Source organism: Protopterus annectens, chromosome 7.part0 (genome assembly GCF_019279795.1).
Source record: "Protopterus annectens isolate FY-2018-M chromosome 7.part0, PAN1.0, whole genome shotgun sequence".
Taxonomy (NCBI): domain Eukaryota; kingdom Metazoa; phylum Chordata; order Ceratodontiformes; family Protopteridae; genus Protopterus; species Protopterus annectens.
In genome coordinates, this window is record NC_056739.1 from 954,804,344 (window position 1) to 954,820,516 (window position 16,173).

Below are 16,173 nucleotides of genomic sequence, written 5' to 3' on the forward strand. Positions count from 1 at the left end.
CTGAAGGGCTCGGCACCCAAATCTGATTTTTAGTGAGCTCATCTAGCGTTCATGGCATCTGATTGTTATTAGAAAAAGAAAACACATCCATCTACCTACTTAACTGAATAAACTACTGGAAACATCAACAAGGTGTCATTATTCCTCCCACAGGGAGGGTATCGGGGACAGCTAGCTATCCGCATGTTATAAAGGGGGTTATACCTAATTCTATAAGTTTATTGACAATGCCCAAGTGGGGTATTGTATCAAATGCTTTATCCAGATCTACATAGGCAGTATGCACCATGTTCCCCTCATCCGTTGCCTTAGTGACCTTTTCACAGATGTCTACCAGCTTCAGTAAGCATGACCTTCCCATGAGAATGACAAACTGGGATGGATCTAGTGTCTGGAGGTCTCTTATGCCCTTGTTGATAATTTCCATGATACTTCTTTCCATGGCTTTGCAAATCAGACTAGCCAGACTAATGGATCTGTAGTTTCCATGATCCATTGAAGGTCTTCCCTTATGAAGGAGGATGACCATCACAGTCCTCCATTCACGTGACATAAAGCCTGTTTTAAAACTATAGTTAAGTAATGGCTCCAGGGGTCCTGATAAGTCATATTTTAGACTTTTCAGGAGCTCACTGAGGCTGTGTTCTTGACTTTAGCGAGTGCAGCTGGTACATGCTCCCTAGTTACATTTGGAGAGGTTATGTTTGAGGGTACTTTTGGAGGATGATTTGAGGTGAGAAGGTTAATTTAAGTTGGAACTGAATTTGCCCATGAAAAGATTCAGTGAATCTAGCACCATTAATGACCAGTTTCAGCACATTGCTGTGTGTTGTCTTTGAGGTTTCTGACATAACTCAAGAAGACCTTATGGTTATCTTTCACCTGGGAGGTTATCTTAACCTCAAAGGTGGTTTTAAAATCTTGACTTAATTAGCCCTCTTAGTTGTCGGTTTAGTTTGATGGGAATATTTTTAGGTACTTGCGTATTATTGCAACCACATTTTAGTACTCGCAGAAATCTCAATGTTTCTGTGAAACGAGGTCTGCTAAGCTATGAACCGTTATTTTTGTTGTTAAATACGCCAGCTTTAGTGTTTTCCAGGAACAGAGTATACTAATAGGAAGTGATTTGCTTTGAGCAAGAATGAAGAAGTGTTTCATTGGTGGAAAGGCTTAAAAAATCTGTTTTTTATGTATTAGAGAAGACTGAATGCATGTTGCATATTAATACGTTTTATCGCAACCACATTTCAGTAATGTTTGTGTGAAACGAGGTCTGCTAAACTAGGAAGGGGTGTATAAAGTCTTCAGAAGTGTTGTGTGTGAGTGTTTCTTTTTATATTGGAAGAGGAAAATGTTGAGAAATCGTCTTCCCTGGTAACGGCCTTTTCAGCCTTAGAAGAAGGAGTGCTGCTTGTCAGTGATCATTCCTCATCGAACTCATGCAACTCACCACCTTTACCAAAAGGCAACCGGCCCATTTCAATTCTGTTTAGGTGTACACATTGCAAGGGGTGATTGCTATGTTTGGGATGTGTGTGTGTGTGTGTGTGTGTGTGTGTGTGTGTGTGTGTGTGTGTGTGTGTGTGTGTGTGTGTGTGTGTGTGTGTGTGTGTGTGTGTGAATCATTCAGCATGTGCAGCACCTGTCAGTAGTACTGTAAGTGGCTGCTGTGGCAACACAATTTGACATACACAGAACTATCCGTCTGAAGCGGGATAACCATTTTACACCCCCAGCCGAGGAATCTGGATGGGGAGAAAGGCATCACTCCCTGAGGAATCACTGTCCCCTTAGTCAGAATTTCTTGCAAGCACCTTTTTTTTGGGATGGTTACTGACCCTGAGAAATCACACTGAATATTCCTGAACAACCTCCCTTTGCTGAGGTTGTCATCAGTAAGGCAGTATTTGCGATGCAGCATGACATAGTGGAGTTCAACAAAATAATGACACACACCTAACACAAGTCCAACATTTGAAGTTTTTTCCTTTCCCTGCTTCAAACCATCAAGGACACATCATTACTTAGTTGCATGCACACCCCTTTAAAGCTTAACAAACCCATTTTCTGTGAAACACAACAAAGTATGCCAGTTCTGAAATGTGGTTGCGATAATACGTAGGTACCTATTTTTATCTTAATGTGAAGTACCCTTCCTGATTTTTTGGCATATTCTTTTTTCCTTTTGTTGTATATCCTGTTTAATTTGGGATTCCACCAGAGTGCTTTGTTTCTGGAGCTAGTCCTGGGCTTATTTCTGGTAGGCACAGCAGCTTCTATGCAGCTATTGACATGGCTGTACAGAGTTTCTAAGAGCAATTCAACATAGATTGATGTATTCTCAGAGTTTCAAAGGGCATTCAGTTTTGATAAACCATCACTTAGTAAAAAGTAATTTGCCTTGGAATAGTCCTTACCTTTACTGGCTTTAATGGGATTACAGAGTTGATTTTCATTTTGAAACAGATGGTTTTATGGTTGGACCTTACCAGGGAGGATGAGACATTGGGGGGGGGGGTGCAACGTACTCCCATATTTGTGACCATGAGGTCCAGCATGTTGGAGCCTCTAATAGGCAAATTTACTGTTTGGCCAAGTGTGTTTGTATTTACTATGTCCAGGAATCTCTGTGCCTGTAGATTTGAGGCCATGTAAGATTCTCAGTCTGTAAAGGGTTAAAGTCTCCCATGAGTAGGGTGTTAGGAAGGATGGTTAGTGTCTCCAGTAGGTTCAAGTATGCATTGTGAGCCTCTTGGGACATGGATGATGACCTATAGCTGACTTGGATATGGTATGGAATTCTGTCTATGGTGATCTGCACTTGAAAGAATTCCAGCATGTCATCCTGTTTGACCACCCTAGAGGTATGCTTGTTACTGATGTATTTTGAGACACTTCAACCTTTAGCCATTATCTGTTCAGCTAATGATCTAAAAGTTTGGAAGACACTGAAATCTTGCTCTGCCAGGTACTCTCTGCCATTTAAATCATATCTCAGTGACTGCACAGATGTCTATATTCTCAAGTGAGAGGAGGATTTGGAAGGAGTGTATTTTTTATTTATGCTTCTGGCATTAAGCAGTAACACTTTGAGGTTCAGTTGAGTTGCTTTTGCTGTGTTGGTAAGTTTGTTAATTTGGCCTTGCATAAAAAGAGGCAATGTGGGCTGGATAAAGTTTTAGCCAGTATTTGAAATCTTAGAGGGGACAGGTGCAGACCATCCTTGGTAATGCAATATGGTCTGTTAACCATGTCTTCCCAAGCTGACAAATGTCAAATCTCCTTAGAGTAACACCAGAAAGACCTCCAGATGTTGAAATCAATCATTTTTTGCTCAGTAATGGTAATAAACTGCTCAGTAGTAGGCTCATACCAGCCCAAGGCAATTAGTCTGAAAGTTCCATAATGTCTCCCTTCATATAGTCCAGGGAGGTGCATCTCAGGTCATTTACACCTACATGGACTATGATGAAATCATACTTTTACCTGTGGCATAATGACCTGAGTGCCTGCATGATGTGGCAGACTGTGGCTCCATATAAGAAACTATAGTTATCTTCTCCTTGTTCAGCCTGGTTAGAGGGGCATCAGTATATCTTACAATAGAGTCGCCTATGATGAGAGTCCTGGGAAGTGTGTTTGCTTGTCTTAGGGGCTTAGTGTTTGGGGCTCCAGTAAGAGTGACCGCATGATATAACACATATAATTTAGACTACTGTAGCAGGGATAATATGAACATCTACTGTTATAGTAAGTACTTTAGTCCTCTGAGCATTGATTGTTACCTATGTTTTTTTTTTACTTGTGGTATGGACTCCAGTGATTTGGAATGTACTTGCTTAGTCAGGGATATAGCCATGGAAAGGAAGCATGAAAGCATGATAATTTTGTAGGTTTTTTTCTAGAGTGGGGAAAGTGAGGTATCTCCACTGTATGTACAATCTGTGTCAGAGGCTGGGGCATGTAAGTGCCACAATAGCAGATGTGCTGAATCTCAGTGTTCATGTGCCTCTTATTGTTGGTTAGCATGCTCCATTAAAGAGGAGGCTGCTAAAGATTGGTTAATCTTAAAGGTGTACAATACTAACTTCATATTAATAAAATGTAAAAATAAATGTCCATTAGTGGCCTTATATCACTGTGTGGCCATGAAATATTGCCATTGAAGAACACCACTGGAGCTGCCTCCTGGAAAATTAGCTGTACTATCACTGGATACACATATAAACAGTGACCCCACTCTGGGAAGTAAATTAAGATGATACACCTTTTGAAACAAGCTCTGGATTGACTAAGTACTAGGAGTTGATCTGAGAATTGTAGTATTGACAAAAACGTAGATTAGGCTTAGAAGGAACAACATTTAAAAAACTGTGCATGGTTAGGTACGGATGAGTATGGGAATGTTGAAAGGGATAGTATGTTAATTTCTGAGAATGGGACTCAGCCGGGTCAGGCAGTATGGTTTGGAGTTTATTTTTATCAGAAGTGGTTAAGCGAAATAAATGACAACTATATCTGTAAATGGGTCTACCTGATGTTATTGAATTCTTACTTACCCAAAAATTACATTCACAAGACGACTTCACCGAAAACTTATTTTAACGAACACCTAGAGAGCACCTTAGTTGTACTCTGGGAAACTAATCACTTGGCCACCATGGTGAACTTTGCCCTTTTTCCCACTATAGTGTGATTTCGGAGTCCATATATTTAGTTAGGGGGGTTGTGGGGGAGGTGTAGGGGTGGGTTTGATTTGCTTTGGTTCTTTTTTTTTTCGTTGTGGTCAAGTGGTTAGTGTCCTGGAGTACAACTTCTGTGTTCCGGGTGTTCGTTAAAATAAGTTTTCGGCAAAGTCGTCTCATGAATGTAATTTTTGGGTGAGAATTTGATAATACAAGTATACCCATCTGAAAATATGTAGTGTAAATTGTAAGGATGTTTTCAACATGCAGTAGATGGGAGTTAAGGATCTGTTTGTTCATGCTTTTGCAAATAGTAGTCATATTCTAACAAATTTGTCTGTAAGTTCCTGTATTTCAGAAGCAAAACAGAAAAATGTACTAGCTGTAATATAGCACTTGACTGTCGAGTGAGAAACATTAATACAGAAGTGATAGCATAGTTGCTTATTCCCTCCAGTACAGCTCTTTTGAGTCTGTACCTTTAACTCCCAGTGGGTGTGGCCTGAGCCTTTAAATAATGAAGTTATCACTTTACAGTTCTAACAAATACTGATTGACAGAGGTTAAATATCAATGCAGTTGTGTTTGCAATCATGTATGCTTCAAGATAAAATATTCTGTTACCTTGTATGTAGCATGGTTTTGGAATTATTAATGCAAATATGAACAAGCAATATTTGACGCCTAGAGACGCAGTAGGAGGCAACTGCAGAAACACCTGGAGGTGCATGTGGCTTTAATAAGTTAAGCTTAGACATAGTATGGAAAACATAACTCATTTGCCCTTTATGTAATTCTAAACTTTATTTGTTTATGTATTTTGCAGTTTGCTTATATTTTGGCACTGAAAATCTTTTCACATCAAACAATTTATCAATATGTTCAAGAATGAGTATCAGGTGAGTTCTTTTATTGATTTATTTAGTTTTTTTATTTTATTTTTCCTACTGTAAAGTTAAAGGGAACTGTGCTTGCTCATTGCTGTGTTTTTAATTAAAAGCTATCTGTCCTGAAATTGATTGTATTTTCAGTCTTACAGTGGAAGTGAATTTCCACAGTACTTATCTGCCTCAAAAAATTAGCTATCATAGAAAAAGACACTTGAGTAAAATAACCCTGTATTCTATACATTGGTGAAATTCAAATGCCATTTTTTGCTTTGAACTCCGTGATTCACATTTAGCTAAATATGCCTCTTATTCAAGGCACTGATAAAACCCATTGCTCTGTGTTTTGTCCATGCTATAATCATTTTTTTTTCATTTCTTTAAGAGAAGTGTGCATCCATTATGTTTTAGACTGATAAATCTTCACGCCTTGTATTTACGTATGCATTCTCTTGTTCTGAATGCCATATTGTTTGCGGCTCCCTAGAACAGAAAAACATTACATTATATTTGCTTAACAGCAAAAGGAAACAATAAACCTATCTTTTCTTCCCATTTAAGTACATGTAACATTGTATCTCATCTCATACCTCACGGCTGTCCCTGATTTTGATGAACATCCCAGATATTGCCGCATATTTTTGTCCCGTAACTACTAAGATTTTTAATTTTTTGATTAATTTATAAGGATTGCAGTCGGTCATTAATGCCAGACATAGTTTAATATTTATTGTTTAGAAAATGCACACTGATGAAAAATCTGCTGCTCTATTTATTTTTTGAGTAATACTTAAGAATCTCCAAGACTGTAGGTTTTGTGCAAAATTCTTGAGCAAAGTTGTTGAGTGGTATGACTCCCCTTCTGACTCTACCTTCCCCCCTTACATGTTTTCCATCTCACCCATGTCTCCTCGAATGTCTGTGAGGAGTCCCTGTCCATCACTTATTCTGGCATTCTGGTAGTCCATTCCATGAGTTCAGATCCCTATTTACAAAAAGTACTTTCAGAGATCCAGGCAGTAGTTAATCCTTACAATTTGCTACTTCAGCCTCTCCTTCCCCATATCCCTCATACTCAGAATGACCCTTTCACATCTCCATGACATGATTTTGTGCACCAGTGTCATGCTCCACCTACTATCTTTTTGGTTTCAGGTAGAAACAGATCTAACTCCTAAAGCCTTTGGTCATACTCCTTCCCCTCCATCCTATAGATCATTATGGTATGTTTCCTCTAGATTCCTTCTAGCAGTTTGATGTCCTTTTTCTTATTTGGCTTCTGAAGTTGTATGCACTATTCAAGGTGAGACCTGACAAAAGCCCTGTGGAGTACAAACATTAACCGTTTGATTCTGGAATCCATTTCCCCTGAGGATACACCATAGCATTCTGCTTACTACTGTCAATACTCTTCAACTTTTCTCCTGGTGATCTGTTTCAGATATGATCAGCACTCCTGGATCCTTTTCTTGCTCTTTTGCCATCCGTTCCCCTTCATCAGCTGACAGACTGCAACAATCCTTGTATAAAATAAATGAAATACTTTGCACTCGCTTGCATTGACTTGATCCTCAGCTGCCACTTTTGTGTTCGTGTTCAGCCTTCTTCTCCCTATCATCCACTGCTCAAATATTTTTGTGCCATCATCAAACAGTTTGTTACTGTTCATTTTTTCCATATGTCTAATGCAACCACACTAAAGTAGACCCATGTTTTGGTCTCCACTGTCCTTATTGTTGATATTGCTACTTTCACCATTACCTTCCATGTCATAGAATGAAACATGTAGCTAACTAATTCCACTATCCTGGTCCTACCACAAACCCTTCCAGTTTTTCTATTAGCCTTATGTGTATGACTGAGTCAAATGTCTATGTTTTTTTTCTGCTGCAGTTGCCTAAACTACATGGGTTATATGCTGCTAAGGATAAAACAGATGTCCAGTTTCCAAAACTTCAGGGTACCTTCCACACACCCAAACCATTAGTCAGTTCAAGATGAGCTGACTAAAAGACAGGACTGGGCACCAACCCTTCAGAGCTTTCCTATCACTGAATATTGAACTTCTCTATGGGCTTTTGATGATTGAAGTTTGGCTAATGCCATTACATTGCTGAACAGATAAGTTCCAGGGAAAAAAAAAGCTTCCACATTTACTTTTTACGACTAAAAAATATAATTTTTTTGAGAAAATTAATTATTTAAGCTAGGAAAAGTGTTTTTAATGACTGTCACATGATAAAACATTATGAAAACTAAATGTAAACTATGTTTTCTGTGACAAAATTTATATTATTTCACTATTGGGTTCTGGAGTAAGTGTTTTGAAGTACTTTTTTTCTATGTTTTAACACAGAAAAAAAAGTTACTTTTTTTTGTTACAACTTAACCAGTTTTACAGACTGATGCTGCCAGGCTTTCCTAAGAATCCAGTGTTTTTTTTGGCTTAAACATGGAACAACCTACTGTTGTTCCTTCCTCCATCCACAAAAAGAAGAAAATTGTTAAAAAGCCTTTGTCATCACAGCAGGTTGCTAAATTGTCCCAACCAGGACTCTGCTGTAGCCAAAACTGGTTCTTCAGACCACTCATCTTTTTCTCTGTGTCTCGCTGGTATAATCCCTATAGCCAACATGGACCTGGAGTTAAACACAGCCTCTGCAGCTGTTGGAGGTCCCTTAGTAGACACAGAACAGCCATTATTGTCACTCATGGAGAAGGGATAAAGAATGCCACTCTGCCTAGATAGAAAGCTGTGTCCATCCACTCTGCCTAGATAGAAAGCTGTGCCCATTCCCAGGGAGGTTTAACTGGCAAAACTGGGTTTGTTTCTTCAGAACATCCACTTTGAAAGACGTACAAACTTAGACATATGTCTTCTCCCACCCCAGTTATTCTGGACAGGAGTAATTTATTGCCCTTAGCTCAGGGTTTAGGTCAGGATATTAACACTTCCTGTATGGCTGTTTCTGGTAAAATAAAAAGAGATTCTTCATTTTCTAAAGATATTCAAAATTTAGGCCCTCAAACTTTAAAGTGATTGTGAAGGGACAGATTGTGTGCTGTTTCCACAGATTTTTGACTCAGATTGTGAGTGAAGTGTGGCTTTGGGCAGTACTTTGGAAGGATTCTGTTTCTCTGAATCTATTTCCAGAATGAATTATTTGTTTCAGTGTAAAAACAGTGATGTTTCTCAGTCACTCAGGAAGCATCATGATTTGTTTCAATTGGAGTTTCCAGAACATATTTCTATTCCTGCTATTCTTTCTGCTTTGGAAGATGGTTTTGTAATAGCCTTTAACTTCCCTGTTGGACATCATGATGCCACCATGAAAGCAGATCTAAAGGTCCTCAGTCTTTTACGTTTCCATACACTCATCCAAGATCAGACACAGCAGCTATTGCTTCAGTGAATTCAGCAGCTGCTGGTGCTACACACTGGGTTAATATTAACCCATTTCCTTCTAACAAGAATGGAAAGGCTTTGGATAGATTTGAGAAAAAATATATTCCTCTGCAACATAGAATTCTCAGCTGTCAAGCTCATATGTTGAAGTTTATTCATGCCTCTTGTAAGAATATGAGGAATATTTTGGTAACTGTGTCCTCTTCTGCTTTGTGTAAGTTGGTTGCTACAGTCTGTCAAGTGACTACACACTGTTTAAAATGTGAATTGTGCATACAATGCTTCTGATGCCACCTCCAGGGCTGCTGCTGGAACTGTTAGGACGAGGTTTGCCTGGCTGTGTTCTCCAAATCTCCCAGAGGATGTCAAAAATAAAATGTTGAATTCTCCCCTAGATAGAGGTTTTTGGAGCTTTTGCTGAAGAATTCATTAAAATGTGTAAAGTGAGAGGATAGGTGATTGAAGTCATGTTTTAGATTTTTCATCCCACCTTCTCCAAGTTTGTCAAAGGATTTAATGCTCCTCTGCATTTTTTTTTTAAAAAGCAAAATAAACAGACCCAGCAAAGTGATGGTTAGCAAATGTTTAAAAAGCAATGGCAGGGAGGTTCCAAAAAGTAAACAGGAACCCCCCACAAAATAAAGGACAGTCTAATACATCTTAATGGCTATATGAAGAGCTTCCTTCCCCCTTCCCATCCTTGCAGTCCCTTAATACTTCCAGGAAGTCTGAACCTCCATTTCTCCCTGTGGCAACAAACAGTTTTATACAGATGGATTCTGAGAGTAATTAATCAAGGTTTCAAATGACAGTGGGAATCTCTCCCTCCTTTTCATGGGATTCCTCCTCACCTGCCAGACCAAACTCTTCTTTTCTCTCCTGTCTCTCAGCATGCGCTTGCTCAGGGAGTGATAGAAACTGTCCCTCTCTGTCAGTTAGGGTAAGAGAGTTTTGTTCGAGAATGCTTCTGGTGTCAGTGAATATTCTTGGAGACCAGATCTGGTGCTATTTGTGATACTGCCCATGTTCAAAATGTTGTCACTTTACAACTTGTTACCCCTTATTCCCCATCTGAGTTTTCTAGTAAGCTAAGATTTAAAAGATGCATATCATCATATTCATATAGATCCAAATTTCAGATATTTCTCAAGGTTTTCTTTGTCTAGATCCCATTATCAGTTCTCTGCAGTATTCTTTGGTCTATTGGTCTATCTACTGCTGAAAGAGTATTCACAAAATGTCTAGCTCCTGTGATAGCCTACTGCAGACTAGAAGTTATTCAGATTATTCCTTATTTAGACAACTTGCTTATCTTTACAGTGTCTTTTTTTAAAGAGCCAGAATCTCTCATTTCAGTAAAGGGTCTCATACACAAGCTGGGATTCAAAGCAAGCAAACAGAAAGAAGTCTTGCCTGACTCTTTCTCACAGGATTGTTTTCCTGGAGAATCTCCTGGACACCTCAGTTCAAAGACCTTTTTCTTCCGCAGGAAAAATGTAGATCTGCATTTAGATCTATTCCTGAGTTTTCCCACTCAGACTACCATGTCAACAAGGGAATTCCTTAGGATTTTATATCTCTTGGCATCTATGATACTCATAATACCTCTTGCAGGACTCCACATGAGAAAAATTCAGTTGTATATGAAATCTTTATAGACCCAGAAATCAACATTCCCTGACATTTCATATTCCAGTTTTGAGATTTGTGAAAAGGGAAATTCTTATGGTGGAGACATCAGATTTCCCAAAATCCAGGTCTCCCATTCTGTCTTCCTGCTCCAGCACAGTCAGTCACAACATATGCCTCATACTTTGCTTGGGGAGCAGTGTCTATGAGAAGAAAAGTGCACAGTCTTTGAAACAAAAACAAACCAAAATACATGATCATAAAAGCGAGATTATCTCTTGTAAATGCTGTTGACTCCCTCAAATTATCTGCAGCTCCCAGGACCATTACATATGTTTACAGATGACACCACAGTTATGTGATACATGAACAAGTCTGGTCTTACTCTCTGTGCAAACTAGCCATGGTAGCCTAGACATTGCTTTTCAACACATTCTCACTTTACAGGCAGAAATGTGTAGTAGACCCTCACTAATGGAAACAGATCAGGGCAGTTTTCCAAGACTTTATCTATCTGTGGAGAATTCCTCAAGTATATATTTTAGCCTCCTCTCTAAACAGTTAACTGGCAAAATTATTTTCCAAGACTTCATGCAAAAAGGTCTTTGAGATAGATGTTTTTCCTTTCCTTGGATAGAAATGTTCCTGTATGCACTTCCACTGATTTCCAGGGTACTTCCAAAGATTCAGGAGGACTTCTCAGAGATCATTGTGGTGACTCCCTTCTGGCCTAGGCAACGGTGGATCTCTCTTCTTTTACAATTGGCCAGGGGCAGTTATCACAAGCTTCCTCACAGACTAGATTTACTCTCATAAAACTGGGGATATTTGATACATCTCGACCTCAGTTTCAGCTGACTCCCTGGATGATAAGGTTTTAATACCATTTAGTAAGCACGTGTTTTCTGAAGATGTGCAGTTTGTTTTAATGAAGGGAAGAAAGCCTTCTACTATAAAACAATATTTTAGCAAATGGAAAGGTTTTTGACTTGGTGCCATCAAAATAACCAGCATCCATTCAGGGCTAGTGTTTCTCTGATTTTTAAAGTATTTCTGTGAATTACTATCCTGTGGCCAGTCTTACTCCTCGATCAGGGTTAATTTGTCAGCCATTTCAGTAAGTCTGCCCATGGATCTCACTCTTTCAATGCAGTCTCATATGAAAGTGTTTTTTGAAAGGGTGTTACTTAAGAAGCTTCCCAGAAAACCCTCTTGAGGATCTTAGGGGTCTCACAGGACAAGGAAACATAAGGTTGGATATTAATCTTGTCCTAAAACTGATTCATAGGTTCATAGGTTCATACTAGGCTATCTGCCCGAGGGCATTTATAAGCCTAGCCCATAGTTTTGTGGCTTACGCCACCCCTTTAGTTTGGAGAAACTATGCCCATTATTTTGCTGTGCCTCTGTCGAGCAGTGACACTGAGGTAACCCCTGGGGTGTATCTGCGATCTCCCATCCATTTGTCAAGATTCCTCTTGAACAAGGCCAGCAAGGTGCTCTGCCTCACATAAACTGGGATTTTGTTCCACAGCATAGGGAGTCTTTGGGTGATGAATCTATCCCTCCAGCACGTCCTATTAATAACAGTGTCGAGGTTTAAGTCTCCCGCCCTTGTGGCTCTGAGGGATCTAGATTTTTTGAGATGAAGCATGTTCATCAAATCTGGGTTTGACATGGCCTTGTATGTCAGGCATAGGTCACCTCTGAGCAAGCGGTAAGCAACTGAATATAACTGGAGTTCTTTCAGTCGGGCAGCATAAGACAGATTTTTGAGACCCTTTATCCTTTTGGTGAGGAACTTGTGTGGCCTCTCCAGCTGCTGCAAGTGTCGGGTCAGATACATTCCGAATGGGGCATTGTACTCGATCATTGGTCTGATGAGTGATGAGTATAGGAGACTATGACTTCCCTTGATCTAGATGTGAATCCCTTCATGATAAGGTGGGCAATGTAGAAGGTCTTCCTAACTACTTTAGCAATATGAGTGTCGAATGAAAGGCTACTGTCAACCTGGGTTCCCAGGTCCCTAATAACTTCTTCTGTGTTCAGGGATTGCCACCTATATGGTAGCTAGGGGTAACCTTATTTTTCCCGAAGGGTATGACTATGCATTTCTTGGCATTTAACTTTAGGCCATGGCTCTGGCACCATTTATCCATTTCTGTGAGACCCTTCTGAAGGATATCTGTGTCGGATGTGTTTTCAACTACGGCGCCCAGTTTGCAGTCATCTGCAAACTTGGTCAGCCATAACCCTCCTGTGTTTGCTTGTACTTCAGAAAAGTAGATGCCAAACAAGAGTGGGCCCAGGACTGAGCCCTGTGGGACACCACTTGTGACAGGCTTTGAGTCTGACATGGCGCCAGCAACTCTGACCCTGTGGGTTCTGTCACTCAGCCAGTTTGCTACCCATCTTGTAATGTATGGGTTTACATTTAAGTTGATGAGTTTTTCAATGATACCCGAGTGAGGTATTGTATCAAAAGCCTTCGCCAGGTCTAGGTAGGCTGTATGGACTGCCTTTCCCTCGTCAATGGCCTTGGTGACTGTTTCGAAAAAGTCAACCAAGTTTAAAAGGCATGATCTGCCTTTGACAAAGCCAAACTGGGTTGGATCCAAAGTCTGCAAGTTCCCTATGTCTTTATTTATGAGATCCATTATGATCCTCTCCATGGCTTTGCAGATAAGGCTTGTCAAGCTAATGGGACGGTAATTTCCAGAGTCGGTGGAGGCACCGCCTTTGTGGAGTGGGACCACAGTCGCTGTGCGCCACTCCTGGAGTGCGTATCCGGAGGTGAGACTAAGATTAAACAGCTGTCCTAACTGTGGGTTTAATTCCTCATTGAGTTCATGGAGCACACAGCCGGGGACACCATCAGGTCCCATGGATGCTGTGTTCTTTGCCTTGGAGAGAGCAGTTCTCACCTGGGCGTTAGAGATGTTTGGGGGGGGCTACAATCATTTGGTATAGATATCTCTCCTTTAGGGGAGGGGAGTTTGCACTGAACCTGTCAGCCAGTATGTTGGCAATGTCTGTAGGATCAGTAATCTTCACGTCATTTTGAACTAATTCTGAGCATATCTGGGAGTTTCCTCCTAGGTTTCTGACATAGCTAAAGAATGCCTTATGGTTGTCTTTAGAGTCCTTAGCTATTTTTCTCAAAATTAGCTTTGGATGATTTTATGAGAGCTCTTAGCTTTTACTTATAGTGATCAGCGGTGTCTTACCTTTTAAGGATTTTGCTCTATCTTGTAGTAGCTTTCTCCTTTTGTTGTAGAGTTTGTTTATGGCTGGGGTCCACCAGACTGGACGCTTGCCTTTGGTACAAAGAGTCTTTGTTTTGCTTGGGATTGCCTGATCCATGCAGCCCTGCAGGTGCTGGTAGAAGGCATTTGTAAGTGATTCAGCGGTTTGAGTAATGTTAACCGCCGGCTCAGGGGCCTTAAATGAGACCACACTAGTCTTTAGAAGTGTGAAGTCGGCTTTCGAGAAGTTCTTTACTGTGGTCTTTTCATTTCGGTGGGGCGGGATGAGGACCTCCAGCGAGATTAGTTTGTGATCAGATCTCACCAGTGAGGGGTATACTTCGGCGTTGAACATTGTGCTCCCATGTTCGTGATGATGAGATCAAGTATGTTTTCTCCTCTTGTGGGGATGGTGACTAGTTGTTCCATGGCATTTGAGTTTATGAATTCCAGGAACTTTTGGGCTAGAGTGTTTGGGCTTGAGTAGTGTTCCCAGTCTATATTAGGGTAGTTGAAGTCACCTAGTATGATGGTGTTCGGAGATACAGTTATCCCCTCCAGTGTTTTCAGGAAGGCCATATGAGGTTCCTGAGTTTGCGAGGGTGGCCTGTAACATGCTACAAATTGCAGAGCAGTCTTGCCTATGGTTAATTGCACCTGGATGGTTTCCGATGCATCGTGCGATGCCACCAATCTTGAGGTGTGGGTGTCCTTGATGAATATGGATACCCCTCCTCCTTTCTTGGTATTGTCCGGGTTTTGGGTCCGGAACGCATGATATGAGGTAAAACCTGATAGTGCTGGGGTGCTCTCAGGAGCCTTGAACCAGGTTTCTGTCACAGCACAGACATCGATGTTCTCCATACTGAGAAGGGCCTCGAGTGCGTGCATCTTGAGGTTGAGACTTCTGGCATTGAGCAGCATTACCCTTAGTTTTTTTCCTCTTTGTTTTGTTCTAGGGTGGTAGGTTTAGAATTTGAGCCTTGCCTAAAAAAGGCACTATGGGGTGGCAAGAGCCTTTGCCAAAATCCGGAATCCCAGGGGTGACAAGTGCAAGCCGTCCCTTGCGAAGCAGCGTGGCTTGTCTAGCATGTCATCCCAGGCAGACAGACATTGGATCCCCTTTGAATGACACCAGAGTTTAAGCCAATTGTTAAAGCTGATCATCTTATCTCTGTATTGTGGCATTATTCTTGGTGAAGGTAGGATACTGCTCAAGGTCAGGGTCATACCTGCTTGGGCTACATAATCAGAGAGCTCCTCTATGTCTCTTTTCATGTAGTCCAAGGAGGTACGTCTCAGGTCGTTAACACCAGCGTGGACAATGTTTGAGTCGTACTTGTACCTGCTGTTGAGAGACCTGAGTGCATGCGTTATGTGGCGGATTCTAGCACCCGACAGGCAGCTTACTGTGACCTTCTCCTTACTCAGTCTGGTGAGCGGGACGTCACTGTGTCTGACTATGGAGTCACCAATGACTAGTGTGTCTGGCATTGTGTTTGGCATTAAGGGCTGTGACTGCTTGACACTCTGACTGTGTGGTCTATGTGTTGCAGGTGTTGTGTTCTGAGGTGGTAGTTGTTTGGGTGTCTGCTTTGGTGGCCTCTGCTGTTTTGGTAGATTTTTGATCAGAGCCTCCGAGTATGTCTTTGTGTGTTTATGTGTATGATTTGAGGTTGTGATGGTATTATGTGAGACTGGGTCTATAGTGTGTGTGGTTACCTTCTCCTCCTGTCTGGTCATGCCAGTCCTATGTTGAGAGAGCCTCCAGTTTGGCCGTATAGTTGCATCTCTCACATGTATTTGTGTTTTGTGGGAGGAGGAGAGGGTTGTCTGTGTACATGAGGCAATTGTAACATTGCCTCAATATTCCCAGGTTCACCAGCTGAGCAGGAGAGGACATTAGCAACTGATCCCTCGACATGCTAGAAGGAATAGACAGAAAAACTTAAGAAAAGGTTCTGGGGGATGTGGGGGACCGAGAAATGGGGTTTGCTTTTTTGGGGTACTTTCTATAACAAGAGTGCTGTATCGAGGTGATAAGTACTGTAAGAGCAAGTGCTTCACTATACAGATAGAGAATAGTCTACTTGGGAGTCAAGTAGAGATAATTTATAGTTGTAGAATACACTAAATAGAACAGTAGTATACTTTGAGGAAGGTAGTTTTAAGGGAAAATTTGAAGAGTGGACTTTAGGTAGCCCTAGTAGTTTAAATCTGATTAACCGGCACTGCCCTAGTGTGCAACGGTAGCAGCTCCGCGCTAAATCGCGCTAAATCGTGCTAAAGCGCGCTTTATAGCAGGGGGCTGGAAA

General features: G+C 41.0%; 1 protein-coding gene across 1 annotated transcript in view; it reads left to right on the forward strand.

The window, feature by feature from the left end:
* The window catches only part of CFAP20DC (CFAP20 domain containing), a 2,639,303-nt gene that overhangs the window by 121,155 nt on the left and 2,501,975 nt on the right, over positions 1 to 16,173 (forward strand). The window contains exon 2 of the mRNA XM_044076355.1: positions 5,515 to 5,587. Coding sequence (XP_043932290.1) covers positions 5,567 to 5,587 — 21 coding nt within the window. The 5' untranslated portion in view covers positions 5,515 to 5,566. The remainder of the gene's footprint in view (positions 1 to 5,514; positions 5,588 to 16,173) is intronic.